Genomic DNA, 16,040 nt, shown 5'->3' with positions numbered 1-16,040 from the left:
CCCTATGGGCCCCAGACCCCACAGACCCATACAGGGCTCGGCCCCACCATGCAGATCCCTCACACACCCCCTATGGGCCCCAGACCCCCACAGACCCATACAGGGCTCGGCCCCACCGTGCAGATCCCTCCCACACCCCCTATGGGCCCCAGACCCCACAGACCCATACAGGGCTCGGCCCCACCGTGCAGATCCCTCACACACCCCCTATGGGCCCCAGACCCCACAGACCCATACAGGGCTCGGCCCCACCATGCAGATCCCTCACACACCCCCTATGGGCCCCAGACCCCACAGACCCATACAGGGCTGAGACCCACCATGCAGATCCCTCACACACCCCCTATGGGCCCCAGACCCCACAGACCCATACAGGGCTGAGACCCACCATGCAGATCCCTCACACACCCCCTATGGGCCCCAGACCCATACAGGGCTCAGACCCACCATGCAGATCCCTCACACACCCCCTATGGGCCCCAGACCCCACAGACCCATACAGGGCTGAGACCCACCATGCAGATCCCTCACACACCCCCTATGGGCCCCAGACCCCCACAGGGCTCAGCCCCACCGTGCAGATCCCTCACACACCCCCTATGGGCCCCAGACCCCACAGGGCTCAGCCCCCCCATGCAGATCCCTCACACACCCCCTATGGGCCCCAGACCCCACAGGGCTCAGCCCCACCGTGCAGATCCCTCACGCACCCCCTATGGGCCACAGACCCCACAGACCCATACAGGGCTCAGCCCCCCCATGCAGATCCCTCACACACCCCCTATGGGCCCCAGACCCCACAGGGCTCAGCCCCACCATGCAGATCCCTCACCCCCCCCCTATGGGCCCCAGACCCCACAGACCCATACAGGGCTCAGCCCCCCCATGCAGATCCCTCACACACCCCCTATGGGCCCCAGACCCCACAGGGCTCAGCCCCACCATGCAGATCCCTCACACACCCCCTATGGGCCCCAGACCCCACAGACCCATACAGGGCTCAGCCCCCCCATGCAGATCCCTCCCACACCCCCTATGGGCCCCAGACCCCCACAGGGCTCAGCCCCACCGTGCAGATCCCTCACACACCCCCTATGGGCCCCAGACCCCACAGGGCTCAGCCCCACCGTGCAGATCCCTCACAGCCCCCCTATGGGCCCCAGACCCCACAGACCCATACAGGGCTCGGCCCCACCATGCAGATCCCTCACACACCCCCTATGGGCCCCAGACCCCCACAGACCCATACAGGGCTCGGCCCCACCATGCAGATCCCTCACACACCCCCTATGGGCCCCAGACCCCCACAGGGCTCAGCCCCACCATGCAGATCCCTCACACCCCCCTATGGGCCCCAGACCCCACAGACCCATACAGGGCTCGGCCCCACCAGGCAGATCCCTCCCACACCCCCTATGGGCCCCAGACCCCACAGGGCTCAGCCCCACCATGCAGATCCCTCACACACCCCCTATGGGCCCCAGACCCCACAGACCCATACAGGGCTCGGCCCCACCATGCAGATCCCTCACACACCCCCTATGGGCCCCAGACCCCCACAGGGCTCAGCCCCACCGTGAAGATCCCTCACAGCCCCCCTATGGGCCCCAGACCCCACAGACCCATACAGGGCTCGGCCCCACCATGCAGATCCCTCACACACCCCCTATGGGCCCCAGACCCCACAGACCCATACAGGGCTCAGCCCCCCCATGCAGATCCCTCCCACACCCCCTATGGGCCCCAGACCCCCACAGGGCTCAGCCCCACCGTGCAGATCCCTCACACACCCCCTATGGGCCCCAGACCCCCACAGACCCATACAGGGCTGAGACCCACCATGCAGATCCCTCACACACCCCCTATGGGCCCCAGACCCCACAGGGCTCAGCCCCACCGTGCAGATCCCTCACAGCCCCCCTATGGGCCCCAGACCCCACAGACCCATACAGGGCTCAGCCCCCCCATGCAGATCCCTCACACATCCCCTATGGGCCCCAGACCCCCACAGACCCATACAGGGCTCGGCCCCACCATGCAGATCCCTCACACACCCCCTATGGGCCCCAGACCCCCACAGACCCATACAGGGCTCAGCCCCCCCATGCAGATCCCTCACACATCCCCTATGGGCCCCAGACCCCCACAGACCCATACAGGGCTCGGCCCCACCATGCAGATCCCTCACACACCCCCTATGGGCCCCAGACCCCCACAGACCCATACAGGGCTCGGCCCCACCGTGCAGATCCCTCCCACACCCCCTATGGGCCCCAGACCCCACAGACCCATACAGGGCTCGGCCCCACCGTGCAGATCCCTCACACACCCCCTATGGGCCCCAGACCCCACAGACCCATACAGGGCTCGGCCCCACCGTGCAGATCCCTCACACACCCCCTATGGGCCCCAGACCCCACAGACCCATACAGGGCTCGGCCCCACCATGCAGATCCCTCACACACACCCTATGGGCCCCAGACCCCACAGACCCATACAGGGCTGAGACCCACCATGCAGATCCCTCACACACCCCCTATGGGCCCCAGACCCCACAGACCCATACAGGGCTGAGACCCACCATGCAGATCCCTCACACACCCCCTATGGGCCCCAGACCCATACAGGGCTCAGACCCACCATGCAGATCCCTCACACACCCCCTATGGGCCCCAGACCCCACAGACCCATACAGGGCTCAGACCCACCATGCAGATCCCTCACACACCCCCTATGGGCCCCAGACCCCACAGACCCATACAGGGCTGAGACCCACCATGCAGATCCCTCACACACCCCCTATGGGCCCCAGACCCCACAGACCCATACAGGGCTCAGACCCACCAGGCAGATCCCTCACACACCCCCTATGGGCCCCAAACCCCACAGGGCTGAGCCCCACCAGGCAGATCCCTCACACACCCCCTATGGGCCCCAGACCCCCACAGACCCATACAGGGCTGAGCCCCACCAGGCAGATCCCTCACATGCCTCGCATGGGCCCCAGACCCCAACACAAACTCATCTAGGACTGAGACCTCCATGCAGATCCCTCATACACTCAGGGCCAGATTAAGTATCAGGGGGTAGCCGTGTTAATCTGTATCTACAAAAACAACAAGGAGTCTGGTGGCACCTTAAAGCCCTCGTATTAACTCTCCTGTGGGCCTGGGGCTATTAGATTTTGTGGGACCCCTGTATACAAATTTTTTTTTTTAATTTAAAACAACATTATCACAATTATGGCATCGAGGCTATTAACGCTATACTAAACTTGCCTTTTAATTAACATCAAGCCGTTCTGTGGTTACATTTCAGTCTTAAATGTAGAATATAGTGAAGTTAATTCAAAATAGACTACTTCTTACCTTAGAACAGCTGTTATATTAGTTTATTTCTGGGAGGGAGTTTGGGTGCAGGAGGGGATTCTGACCTGGGGCACAGGGTTGGGGTGCAGGAGGGGGTGCAAGGTGCAGGCTCCGTCTGGGAGGTGCTTACCACAGGCAAAAACAACAAGGAGTCTGGTGGCACCTTAAAGACTAACAGATTTATTTGGGCATAAGCTTTCGTGAGTAAAAACCTCACTTCTTCAGATGCATAGAGTGAAAGCTACAGATGCAGGCATTATATACTGACACATGGAGAGCAGGGAGTTACTTCGCAAGTGGAGAACCAGTGTTGACAGGGCCAATTCAATCAGGGTGGATGTAGTCCACTCCCAATAATAGATGAGGAGGTGTCAATTCCAGGAGAGGAAAAGCTGCTTCTGTAGTGAGCCAGCCACTCACCACTTACCACAGGCAGTGCAGCAGGGCTCAGGCAGGCTTTCTGCCTGCCATAGCCCCACGCTGCTCCCAGAAGCGGCCAGCTGCTGGCGTCTCAACGCACCCCTGGAGCGAGGGGGCAGCATGTCTCCGTGCGCTACCTGCACCCACAAGTGCCGCCCCCGCAGCTGGGGGTGCAGAGACGTGCCAACAGCTGGCCGCTTCCGGGAGCGGCATGGGGCCACAGAATGCAGGCAGCCTGCCTGAGCCCTGTTGAGCCGAGCCCCCCTTAGCCCGGAGCCCTGGGCTGCAGCCCCTAAAGTCCCTGCATTAATGTGACCCTTCATACACCCCATATAGTCCCGAGACTCCCACATAAGGGTGTGTGGGCTGACAACCCCATAATAACCCCACATACAGGGCCGGCACCAGCGCAGCAAGCAGGTGCCTGGGGCAGCCCATGGAAGGGGGCGGCACATCCGGCTCTTCGGCGGCAGGTCCCTCACAGAGGGTAGGACTTGCCGCCAAAGAATGAAGCGGCGGCAGTAGCATGTTGATCGCAGCTTTTTTTTTTTGTTCTTTTTCTTTTTTGTTCTTTTTCTTTTTCCACTTGGGGCAGCAAAAACGCTGGAGCCAGCCCTGCCACATACACGGTATATGGGATCAAGACCACCTTCACCCTTTATGAGACTAGAGACCCCACATATGTGTAGCGGTGCTGGGACAATGCGTACAGTGGGGGGTCTGAGAGTCATTGAACCAAACTGTAAACCCTGTATATTATGGAAACCACTTCGCGCCAGGGTATGCAGCAGCACCGCCACACCCCTAATTCCAGCAATGATGCATACACCCCAATGGGACCAAGATCCCTACCTACGATGGCCTATATTGGACTGAGACACCCTGTAGAGACTTCCACATTTGTTACATATGGAAATGATAAGGCCAAAAGAAGCCCATCAGTATTATTATTATTATTGCTTTATCTTGTTTATCTTGCTCTTCCTAGACATTGGGGATCTGATTAGGGAAACCAGACCGACACAGACACTGGGTGCAGTGGCTGAAGAAGCTGGGGCTACCCAGGCTATCATCAGGGGATGGCAAGACTTTAGGTAAGATAGACATGTGTGGACCATGTTGTTATAAATTCCTTTCCTCTAATTGCTTTGTTCCTTCTGTTAAGATAAATAATATTCTATTTTAAGACAGCCATCTGGGTCACCCTATGCCACTGGTCACAGACTCCTGAGGGGCGGGAGGGAACTGCAGGTACCAAACCCAGTTGGACAGGCTGGGTAAGTGTAGTAACATGGTGTCAGGCGACACATGGGGGGAATGGAAACCACTTCAAGCCAGGGGGCACAGCAGCACCCCCAGTTCCAGCACCTATGAAGAGATGTTAAAATTAAAGCCTTATTTAATACTTTACATTTCAAACTCTTTATTGTTTTTCCGTATCTGTATCTTTAATATGTTAAAAAGATTTGTAATGATGTGTTTGCCATGGTACTAAGCAGGCTGAGGTCTCTGTTTACCACACCCTGGCCCTTGTTTAACACCATTTAAAGTTGGGCAGTGACTGGGTTATGTTAACACTTTGGCCCCTTTATTCCAACTCAGTTAATACAACAGCACATGTCAGCATGACATAGGAATGAGACCGAGTGTTTGTGGTTATTGCTAATGATGGTATTCAAAGTCTTTCACCAATGCAAGAACTCTTGTCATTGGTTCAAATCTGGCCAGCTTGCTAATTACCACCTGATGGGTGGAATAAGAACTGGGAATGGCTGAGCCATTACAAACATTGAATCTATCTCCCCTTGTAAGTATTCTCACACTTCTTATCAAACTGTCTGTACTGGGCTAGCTTGATTATCACTTCAAAAGTTTTTTTTCTCTTAATTAATTGGCCTCTCAGAGTTGGTAAGACAACTCCCACCTGTTTATGCTCTCTGTATGTGTGTATATATACCTCCTCAATATATGTTCCATTCTATATGCATCCGAAGAAGTGGGCTGTAGTCCACGAAAGCTTATGCTCTAATAAATTTGTTAGTCTCTAAGGTGCCACAAGTACTCCTGTTCTTCTTTCCACCTGATGGGTGTTTCAACAGCTATGCATTTCACCAGTCCCTTCAATCCTGCATCCCTTCAGATTGGTGTTCCATGCGTAATACTGATCCTGGGTTCACCTCACTGGAACATGTCACCCAGAATCGAGATGTAGGGGAATTTAGGAAGTGCAGGAGCCCTACATCTATCCTTGGCACAACTTAAAAAGAAAAACTAGAACCAGTGAAATGAGGCTTCTTAGGTCCCAGTGAGATCTAAGTGGCAAAGCGCTTGCAGAGAATTTGTGTAAGACATTAAGATGAACAGTATTAGATCTGATTTGGAATGAAATGGTACAGGGAAAGAGAGGCATGTGTGTTTGTATATGCTCACTTGCATAAACATGTGTGCGTGTAGGATGGAACAACTGTGGGTATATATTGGAATAACATGGAATAATCTGTGCAACAGTTTTGAAAAGTTGAGACAATTAGTAGAGATATTAGCCCATATCAGGTCGTGGTGATTGAATCCCAAGGTATGTAGTGGGGGTGGGGTAGAGAGTGCTATTGGCACATGGAGGTAACCCATCTGCTCCCAGCAATATTATTTTGTGGGTTAGAAGTTGTCCAGGATGACGCATTGGATCACTGATTTTCTGGGACAGTATATCGGATGGTCTCCTCTGGATGTTCTTTCCATTGTCAGCTTTAGGTTTATAGCTCTCCTTGCACCTTTCTGTCATGAATGGCCCTGCTTTTTGCGCACACGCTTTTCATGGACCAAGACAAGACAGGAGTTATAAACCGAGTTCAGATGATAGCCAAGGGACTGTAATGCTAGAGGCTGTGCAGCAGAGGGCAACAGATGTGAAAATGCTAAATATTGCTCCTTTTTGACCTGAGCCACTACTCAAATTGCTGGGCCTTGGAAATGTTCCAGTTGGAAGCAGAAAGTGAGCGAGTTTGATATTTTCTTTGATGCAATCTTGTTTACTTACAAAAAATGTAGAGTCCTACTTCTCCAAATGCAGAAGGAACCAAGAACAAAAGGAACGGTTTCTTAGCTTACAACCCCAAGCCTTTTTGCCAGTAGTTCCAAAAGCTCTCTAGCTTCTCCCAGGGTCACGCTGGGCTCACAGGCTACTGCTTGGCTTTCTTGTTTTTTGCCTCTGTTTCTCCTTCTGTTCTGTGTGTTCTCACTTTCTGTGTGCTTTCTCTCTCCCTCACTCCCCACACAAATCAGCAAAACCCCTCCACCCACTCACTTCAAACTCCGGAGTGTGTTCACAGCCCCTTTTGTCCTAAGTGCGGGGGCTTCTGATTAACTTATCCTGATCATTATGTTGCTTGAAGGTTGCATTTACACCCAATATCAGAGATGTTTGTGACCCATGCCATCATTAGTACCTATCAGCCTAACCATACCATATGTGTGCTCACTGCCCAAGCCTCTGGATACCAGTGATAGACATTACCATACACCCCCAAATAGATAAGAGTACAGGATTAGTGATGTTTGCAGAGAAGGGGTAGGGAGATGGTGGGTTGGAGGATGGGAGCAGCCTAGGCCCTGCACCAGAGTGAAGAGATGGTGGAAAGCAAAGTTTGCAGAAGCCCAGGCCCTGTAGGGCAGCATTGGCAGAAGCAGGGGGGGTGAAACAACCCAAGACCCAAGGTGGGAAAGACAACCGGAAGAGGTTGGAGCACTCCAGACCCAAAGGAGACTTGGGCTGACCCCTGCACGTTGGCTGGCAGAGCTGGGCCAAGGAGATGCTGCCAAGATTGTCTGGCACAGTCAGGTGGGGGACAGCCAAGGTGGCAGCGTGGGGGGAGCAGTAGGGTAGGGGGCATATAGGCCTGACATGGCGAGTAGGAGAAGGGGTTGCTGGCTGGCATGGCAGACAGGGGAGGGAACATGAGGGCCTGGCACAGTGGTGGGTTGCTGGCTAGCACAGTTGGTGGGGAGGGGGCACATGGGCCTGGCAGATGGGGGCATAGCAGGGGGTCGCTGGCTGGCATGGTAGGCAGGGGGTACAGCTGGGGGCTGCTGGCTGGCATGGTGGGTGAGGGGATAGAGGGGGGACAGCAGGAGTCTGCTAGCTGGCATGAAAGGAAGGGGGGTTGCTGGCTGGCATAGTGGGGAGCAGGCACAGTGGGGGATCACTGGCTGGCATGGCAGGGAGCGGGCACGGGGGGGTCGCTGGCTGGCACGGCAGGGAGTGGGCACGGGGGGGTCGCTGGCTGGCACGGCAGGGAGTGGGCACGGGGGGTCGCTGGCATGGCAGGTGGGGGGGTCGCTGGCTGGCACGACGGGGAGCGGGCACGGGGGGTGGGGGGTCGTTGGCTGGCACGGGGGGTCGCTGGCTAGCACGGTGGGGAGTGGGCACGGGGGGGTCGCTGGCGGGGTGCTGGTACGGGGGTTTGCTGGCTGGCACGGCGGGGAGCGGGCACGGGGGGTCGCTGGCTGGCACAAGGGGGAGCGGGCACAGGGGGTGGGGGGGTCGCTGGCTAGCACGGCGGGGAGCGGGCATGGGGGGGAGCAGGCACGGGGGGTCGCAGGATGGGACGGCAGGGAGTGGGCACGGGGGATGGGGGGTCGCTGGCTGGCACGGCGGGGAGCGGGCACGGGGGGTGGGGGTCGCTGCCTGGCACGGGGGGGTTGCTGGCTGGCACGGTGGGGAGCGGGCACGGGGGGTGGTGGGGTCGCTGGCTGGCACGGTGGGGAGCGGGCACGGGGGGGTCGCTGGCAGGGCGGGGAGCAGGCACGGGGGGTGGGGGGGTCGCCGGCTGACACGGCGGGGAGTGGGCACGGCGGGTCACTGGCTGGCATGGCGGGGAGCGGGCACGGGGGGTGGGGGGTCGCTGGCTGGCACGGCGGGGAGCGGGCACGGGGGGGTCGCTGGCTGGCACGGCGGGGAGCGGGCACGGGGGTGGGGGGTCGCTGGCTGGCACGGCGGGGAGCGGGCACGGGGGTTGGGGGGTCGCTGGCTGGCACGGCGGGGAGCGGGCACGGGGGGGGTTGCTGGCTGGCACGGCGGGGAGCGGGCACGGGGGGTGGGGGGCGTCGCCGGCTGGCACGGGGGGGAGCGGGCACGGGGGGGGTCGCTGGCAGGGCGGGGAGCAGGCACGGGGGGTGGGGAGGTCGTCGGCTGGCACGGCGGGGAGCGGGCACGGGGGTGGGGGGTCACTGGCTGGCACGGCGGGGAGCGGGCACGGGGGGGGTCGCAGGCTGGCACGGGGGGGAGCGGGCACAGGGGGTGGGGGGGGTCGCTGGCTGGCACGGCGGGGAGCGGGCACGGGGGGTGGTGGGGTCGCTGGCTGGCACGGGGGGGAGTGGGCACGGCGGGTCACTGGCTAGCACGGCGGGGAGGGGGGTACGGGGGGGTCGCTGGCACAGCGGGGAGCGGGCACGGGGGGTGGTGGGGTCGCTGGCTGGCACGGCGGGGAGCGGGCACGGGGGGGGTCGCTGGCACGGCGGGGAGCGGGCACGGGGCGTGGGGGGGGTCGCCGGCTGGCACGGCGGGGAGTGGGCACGGGGGGGGTCGCAGGCTGGCACGGGGGGGAGTGGGCACGGGGGGGGTCGCAGGCTGGCACGGGGGGGAGCGGGCACAGGGGGTGGGGGGGTCGCTGGCTGGCACGGCGGGGAGCGGGCACGGGGGGTGGTGGGGTCGCTGGCTGGCACGGGGGGGAGTGGGCACGGCGGGTCACTGGCTAGCACGGCGGGGAGGGGGGTACGGGGGGTCGCTGGCACGGCGGGTCACTGGCTAGCACGGCGGGGAGGGGGGTACGGGGGGGTCGCTGGCACGGCGGGGAGCGGGCACGGGGGGTGGTGGGGTCGCTGGCTGGCACGGCGGGGAGCGGGCACGGGGGGGTCGCTGGCACGGCGGGGAGCGGGCACGGGGCGTGGGGGGGGTCACTGGCTAGCACGGCGGGGAGGGGGGTACGGGGGGGTCGCTGGCACGGCGGGGAGCGGGCACGGGGGGTGGTGGGGTCGCTGGCTGGCACGGCGGGGAGCGGGCACGGGGGGGTCGCTGGCACGGCGGGGAGCGGGCACGGGGCGTGGGGGGGGTCACTGGCTAGCACGGCGGGGAGGGGGGTACGGGGGGGTCGCTGGCACGGCGGGGAGCGGGCACGGGGGGTGGTGGGGTCGCTGGCTGGCACGGCGGGGAGCGGGCACGGGGGGGTCGCTGGCACGGCGGGGAGCGGGCACGGGGCGTGGGGGGGGTCGCCGGCTGGCACGGCGGGGAGCGGGCACGGGGGGGGTCGCTGGCAGGGCGGGGAGCAGGCACGGGGGGTGGGGGGTCACTGGCTAGCACGGCGGGGAGTGGGCACGGCGGGTCACTAGCTAGCACGGCGGGGAGGGGGGTGGGGGGGGCACTGGCTAGCACGGCGGGGAGGGGGGTACGGGGGTCGCCGGCATGGCGAATGGGGCGAGGAGTGCGGGTTCGTGCGGGAGGGCTCGGTTTGTTGTCTAAGGAGAGCCCATAAAGAGGCTGTCGCGGGGCATTTCGGGAATTGTAGTTCCCCAAGAGTCCTGTCTGCCACGCTGCCGTTCTGGTCCCTGCCTCGCCTCGGCGCATGCGCCAGGTGTCGGGAAACGGAGTCCCTGGGCCGGACTTGCCCGGCGGGCGCTCCGTTCCTGGAAGGCTGCAGGACTACAGCGTCCAGCATGCCTCGCGCGCGCAGGCGCAACTCGCTCCGCAGGCTGTGGTAAACAGAGCCGTGAGGCTGCGGCGGCTCGGGGTCGCGACAAAGGGGCGACGCGGGGGAGCGCGGGCGCGAGCAGCGCGCGGGGGGCGGCGCGGCCGGGGAATGGCGGAGGCCGCCGGCCTTCGGGGGGCGCGCGGCGGCTGCCGCTGAGGCGGGGAGATGCGGGCCCCGGCGCGGCGCTGAGCCAGCGGGCCCATGGCGGCTCCTGAGCCGGGCCCCGAGGCGGGCGGCCCGGGGGGCAGCGTGGAGATCGACCCGGACTTCGAGCCGCAGAGCCGGCCCCGCTCCTGTACCTGGCCCCTGCCCAGGCCCGAGCTCTCGGCGGCGCAGCAGGAGGCGGGGGGCCCGGCGGCGGCGGCGGAGGAGGAGGGGCCCGGCGGGGCCGGGGCGGCGGCGGCGGCGGGGCCCGGGCGGGCCGAGGGGGCGCGGGGGCCCGGCGCGGCGGCGCGGAAGGGCGGCTCCCGGCGGAACGCCTGGGGGAACCAGTCCTACGCGGAGCTCATCAGCCAGGCCATCGAGAGCGCCCCGGAGAAGCGGCTGACGCTGGCGCAGATCTACGAGTGGATGGTTCGCTTCGTGCCCTACTTCAAGGACAAGGGCGACAGCAACAGCTCGGCCGGCTGGAAGGTAGCGGGGGCCGCCGGGCCGGGGACATCCAGGGCCGCTGCTCCCTGTGGCCTGGGCGGCGCAGCCCCGGCCGAGTGTCGGGGCAGCGGCCGCGCCGGCTCGGGCCCCTGGGCGCAGCCCCTGGCCGGGCTTCGCGGGCGGTGCCGGGGAAACGGCTCCGTCGGCAGCTGGCAGCTGCTGAGCAGTGGCTGTGGGCGAGGTGCGCTCCTGAGCGGGCCGTCTCCCCTTGCGGCCCAGCCTCTGCTTCCCGCCGAACCGGTGCCGGTGTGAGAGGCAAAGTAGAGCGAGACCCTGGTTCAAGCTTTGCTCTTCTTGCCCAATGGCATTTTCTGCTGTGAGGGTGTAAAGTTCGTCTCTTAAGGAGCAGGGCCGCCCAGAGGATTCAGGGGGCCTGGGGCAAAGCAATTTCAGGGGCCCCTTCCATTACAAAAACTTGCAGTACTATAGAATACTATATTCTCGTGGGGGCCCATGCGGGGCCAGGGGCCTGGAGCAAATTGCCCCACTTGCGCCCCTCCCCGCCCCCCCCTCCCGGCGGCCCTGTTAAGGAGTGTGTCCCAGCCAGTGCAGTGAACTCCCCCGGGAGGAAAGAACAGGAGTACTTGTGGCACCTTAGGTCTGGTCTATACTACCCGCCTGAATCGGCGGGTAGAAATCGACCTCTCGGGGATCGATTTATCGCGTCCCGTCGGGACGCGACAATCGATCCCCGAATCGGCGCTCTAACTCCACCAGCAGAGGTGGTAGTAAGCGCCGCCTACAAAAAGCGGCAGAAGTCGATTTTGCCGCCGTCCTCACAACGGGGTAAGTCGGCTGCAATACGTCGAATTCAGCTACGCTATTCACGTAGCTGAATTTGCGTATCTTAAATCGACTCCCCGCTGTAGTGTAGATGTACCCTTAGAGACTAGTCTAAGACAGACTACTCCTGTTCTTTTTGTGGATACAGACTAACACGGCTGCTATTCTGAAACCTCCCCCAGGAGAGTTAAGGATCCTCATAACCCCCCCACCACCACCTTCCACTTTGCAATTGCGTTCTCTGACATAAACATGTAGCTCTGTGTATGTGTATATATACAAACACACTGAAAAAAATCCAAAATAGGGCATGCACTTCTCCCTCTGCAGAGAGGATTAGAGAGCAAACATGTTGCAGATTTAGGTGCTTACTGAACTGCTGGAAAATACTTGGATACTATGGGGAGAACCTCTATAGAATGGAATATCTATTACATTCTTTCAGTTCACCTATATTAAAAAAAAATCACCCGAACTTGAGGTAATATACCTACCGGACGGAGCACTGGACTGGGACTCAGGAGACCTAGAGTCTTTTCCTCACTTAGGCACTACTCTGTAGAGCCCTGAGTGGATACCAAATGTATATCTGCGGATGGGATATCAGCGGATATCCATGGAGCTGCAGGACTCTGCCGGGAATAACAGCGGTGAAAGCAGCCGTATGTCCTGTCGCCACTCACAGAAGCCAGTGCACTGTGTGGGCAGCTCCTCTGGCGTGGCTGTACTGCCCCCAGTCTCCCCCACTGAGGCAGGCACCAGGCTCAGTGGCTTGCATGCTCCCGGACTAGTGTGACCAGGGACAGCTGCCACTGAGCCTGGTGCCCCCCCCAGTCAGGGAGACCAGGGGCAGTACAGCCACGCCGGAGGAGCTGCTCACGCAGGGTGCTGGCTTCTGTGAGCGGTGGTCGGACATGCAGCTGCTTTTGCTGCTGCTGTTCCTGGTAGGGCTCTGAAGTTCTTCGGATATCCATTTCATATTCACGGATATAAATTTGGTATCCATGCCGGGCTTTACTAGTCTGCTGGGTGAACTTGGATAAGTCACTTACCTCCTCATATCTCAATTTCCCCATCTGTAAAATTGGAATAGTGATACTAACTTCGATGTGTCTTGCTCTGCAGACAACAAGTGCTATATAAGAGCTTGGTATAATTCTTATTATTTATTATAAGTCTGCAAATCAGGCACCTAGCTGTGCCTCCTTATGTTCCTTTTACCATCAGCCTTGTCATCCTTCTCTTTGATTTATACCGACCTGTTGCTTCGGGTCAGTATTTAGATTGTAAACTCTTTAGAGTAGGGATTGTCTAATGTTTATATAGAGCTTTGTGTAATGGACCCCCATTCTGATTGGGGCCACTGAGTGCTGCTGTAATACAAATAACCTAGTGGATGGAGGTGGTTGATGGGGCAGTTTGTATGTGTCTCCACTGAATGCACCAGGTTGTTCTTGGACTCACCACAACCTATAGCTTTGTGAAGCAGATGAGGACTGCCCTTTGTGCCAATCTCTGGTCCAGCTGGTTTCTGTATTTCCAGGAAAGGCTGCTCCTTGTTCTCTTTGTGTTCTGAAAGTTTTCCAGGAAAGGAGCTGGCCTGTTAAGCGATTCTTGTGCTAAGCTACTGTATAAGATAAAGCATCATTTGAACTGGTTTTTAAATACAAAGCTGCAGTTCTTTGTCTCCCAGCTTCTCTGAAACTCAGTATAAATAACTCCTTCATAACTGGAGATTCTTGAAAGCCAGGAATACCCTTTAAAAAGGGTGCTCTGTCCCATGGGCAGAGGGGGTGGGTATGTCTGCCCTACAGCAACTGAGGAAGCTCTGTGAGCTAGTGAAAAGTAAAAATAGACTGTGGAATACATTGTTTAAAAATACTAAACCATGTTGCTCTGGAAATAGAAAAGGTAGATACTAAAGTAACATGAAGAGCATTGACCTTTAGTTTCCATCCTCTGCTGCTATCAGCCTGGTCTTCCATGCTAGTATGTTTAGACCAAGGGTCTGCAACGTTTCAGAAGTGGTGTGCCGAGTCTTCATTTATTCACTCTAATTTAAGGTTTCGCGTGCCAGTCGTACATTTTAACGTTTTTAGAAGGTCTTTTATAAGTCTAATATATAACTAAACTATTGTTGTATGTAAAGTAAATAAGGTTTTTAAAATGTTTAAGAAGCTTCATTTAAAATTAAATTAAAATGCTGAGCCCCCCAGACGGGTGGCCAGGATCCGGGCAGTGTGAGTGCCACTGAAAATCTGCTCGCGTGCCGCCTTTCGCACGTGTGCCATAGGTTGCCTACCCCTGGTTTAGACTAATGAATTGAATGAGGAACTGACATCTGAGGGATGCCCTTGGCAAACTTTCTGCCAAGCTACCTCAACACGCTTGCTGCTCCGGTGCTGGGCCTCCTGATTGCATTGGGGTGTTAACTTGCTGCATGTATCACCTAATCCATGACAACTAACTTTAAAATAGGGTATCTTTTTGCTTGTATTGTGTTTATGGCTTATTTGGAATGGCATGTATTTGTAGTTGTATTTATTATTTGAATTGTATTGCTCTAGTATCCAGAGGCCTAGTTAGGATTAGGGCCCTCTTATGCCAGGTGTTGTACAAACATATAGTGACTGTCCATTGCCAAAAGACCTTATTGTCTGAAGACAAAACACAGACCTACAGAGGAGAATGAGATATAACATGCAAGCAAAGTGAATGTTGTGGTGATGATCTTGTTTCTGCCCTAGAACAGCTAATAGAGGCTGCGTTCAATATTTCTACATTACTATTCTAGGTCAAACAAAACTTGCCCTGATATACAGACCAGGAATAACAGGAGCTGTGAGAATTTTGCTATCACACGAGCTAGTAAATGCTGTCCTTAATAACTGTACTTACATACAATGGGGATAGGCATCTTAGAAATACTGAGAGAGAAAGAAATAGGGGTCTTATTGTTGTGGAACAGAAGTCAGTTCCCTGCTCTTTCCAGAGTGTACATTAGATTTAAACTCTTACAGATGCCGTTAGGAGCCTGAATATGCAACTACTCAGTACAGAAAGTTTGTCACTTTTCCAACTGTATGGTGGCTGGCTGGCTGAGGATCTCTGGTGGGGACAAGTATCTGACTAAATTTCAGCTACTCTATTAATTTTTTCAATACTGGCTGAATCCAGTTAGTCAACAGTTGTCACGGGACAGTTTGCTAGGATGTGTTACTTTGCAACAGCTGTAAATACCAATTTTCCAGCAGGTCTGGTTGTCTCACCTAAAGGGAATTCTTCCAGGCCCCATGTTAAAGGTGGTCTGTCCTCTATGCTACAATGATTCTTGTGTAATTATTTCGGCAAAAAGTTGGTGAGACTGATGTTGGATCATGTTCTCTGTGCTGCCCGTTGGGGAATGTCTATATCTAATCTCTAGGCCAGTGGTTCTCAACCAGTAGCACAATTAGCGCACAGCTGTGGCTCAGTTCAGCTGTGTGCTAAAGGCTGTGGGTGTGCCTGGGGTCCCAGGTTCCCAGCTGCTCGGGGGTCGAGCTCCTGGCCGGCCCTGCGGAGTTGGGTGTTCAGGAGTCCAGGGCTCCCTGCCACCTCCGGGGCCACATGAGCTTCGGGGTCCGGGGCAGCCGCCTGGCCCCGCAATCTTCTGGGTCTGGGGCAGCTGCGTGGCAGGGCCTGGGGTGGGTCAGGGTTCAGGGTAGCCGCCTGGGCCTGCAGGCCCCAAGGTTCAGGGGGCTTACACAGAGGGGGACCAGGGCAGGCAGGGATCCAGGGCAGCCGGCCAGTCACGTGGGGTCCAGGGGCCGGGGCAGCTGTGGGGTGAAGGTCCGGGGTCCAGGCTACTACTGCAGCATATGCAATGTGTAATATGTTGAGAACCACTGCTCTAGGCCATGACAAGCAAAATTTCAGAAGGAATGGAGTCCCCTTGAGTTCTCCACAAGACAATTGTGAAGTTCTTTTCTTGACCTTTGACTAATTGCAAAAGAGACATGCCTATGTTGTGAAGTCTTTGGACCACTGCGTCCAAACCTCAGTGTCAAATAGGCAAAGCTGGTTGACTGAATTAAAC

The 16,040-nt window shown here is 58.2% G+C and overlaps 1 protein-coding gene across 2 annotated transcripts in view; it reads left to right on the top strand.

Annotated features, from left to right (window-relative positions):
• The first annotated feature begins 10,644 nt into the window (after positions 1–10,644).
• Positions 10,645–16,040, top strand: part of FOXO4 (forkhead box O4) — a 28,208-nt gene continuing 22,812 nt past the window's right edge. Inside the window, exon 1 of one of the 2 annotated variants that reach the window (XM_054040044.1) lies at positions 10,645–11,164. In XM_054040044.1, the coding sequence (XP_053896019.1) occupies positions 10,733–11,164 (432 nt within the window). In that variant the 5' untranslated portion in view covers positions 10,645–10,732. The remainder of the gene's footprint in view (positions 11,165–16,040) is intronic. The other variant, XM_054040043.1, reaches the window with a different exon arrangement.

The sequence above is a fragment of the Malaclemys terrapin genome, chromosome 9 (assembly GCF_027887155.1).
Source record: "Malaclemys terrapin pileata isolate rMalTer1 chromosome 9, rMalTer1.hap1, whole genome shotgun sequence".
Classification (NCBI taxonomy): Eukaryota; Metazoa; Chordata; order Testudines; family Emydidae; genus Malaclemys; species Malaclemys terrapin.
Note: the sequence above shows the minus strand (reverse complement) of the source record. Positions and strands in the feature narration are given on the sequence as shown.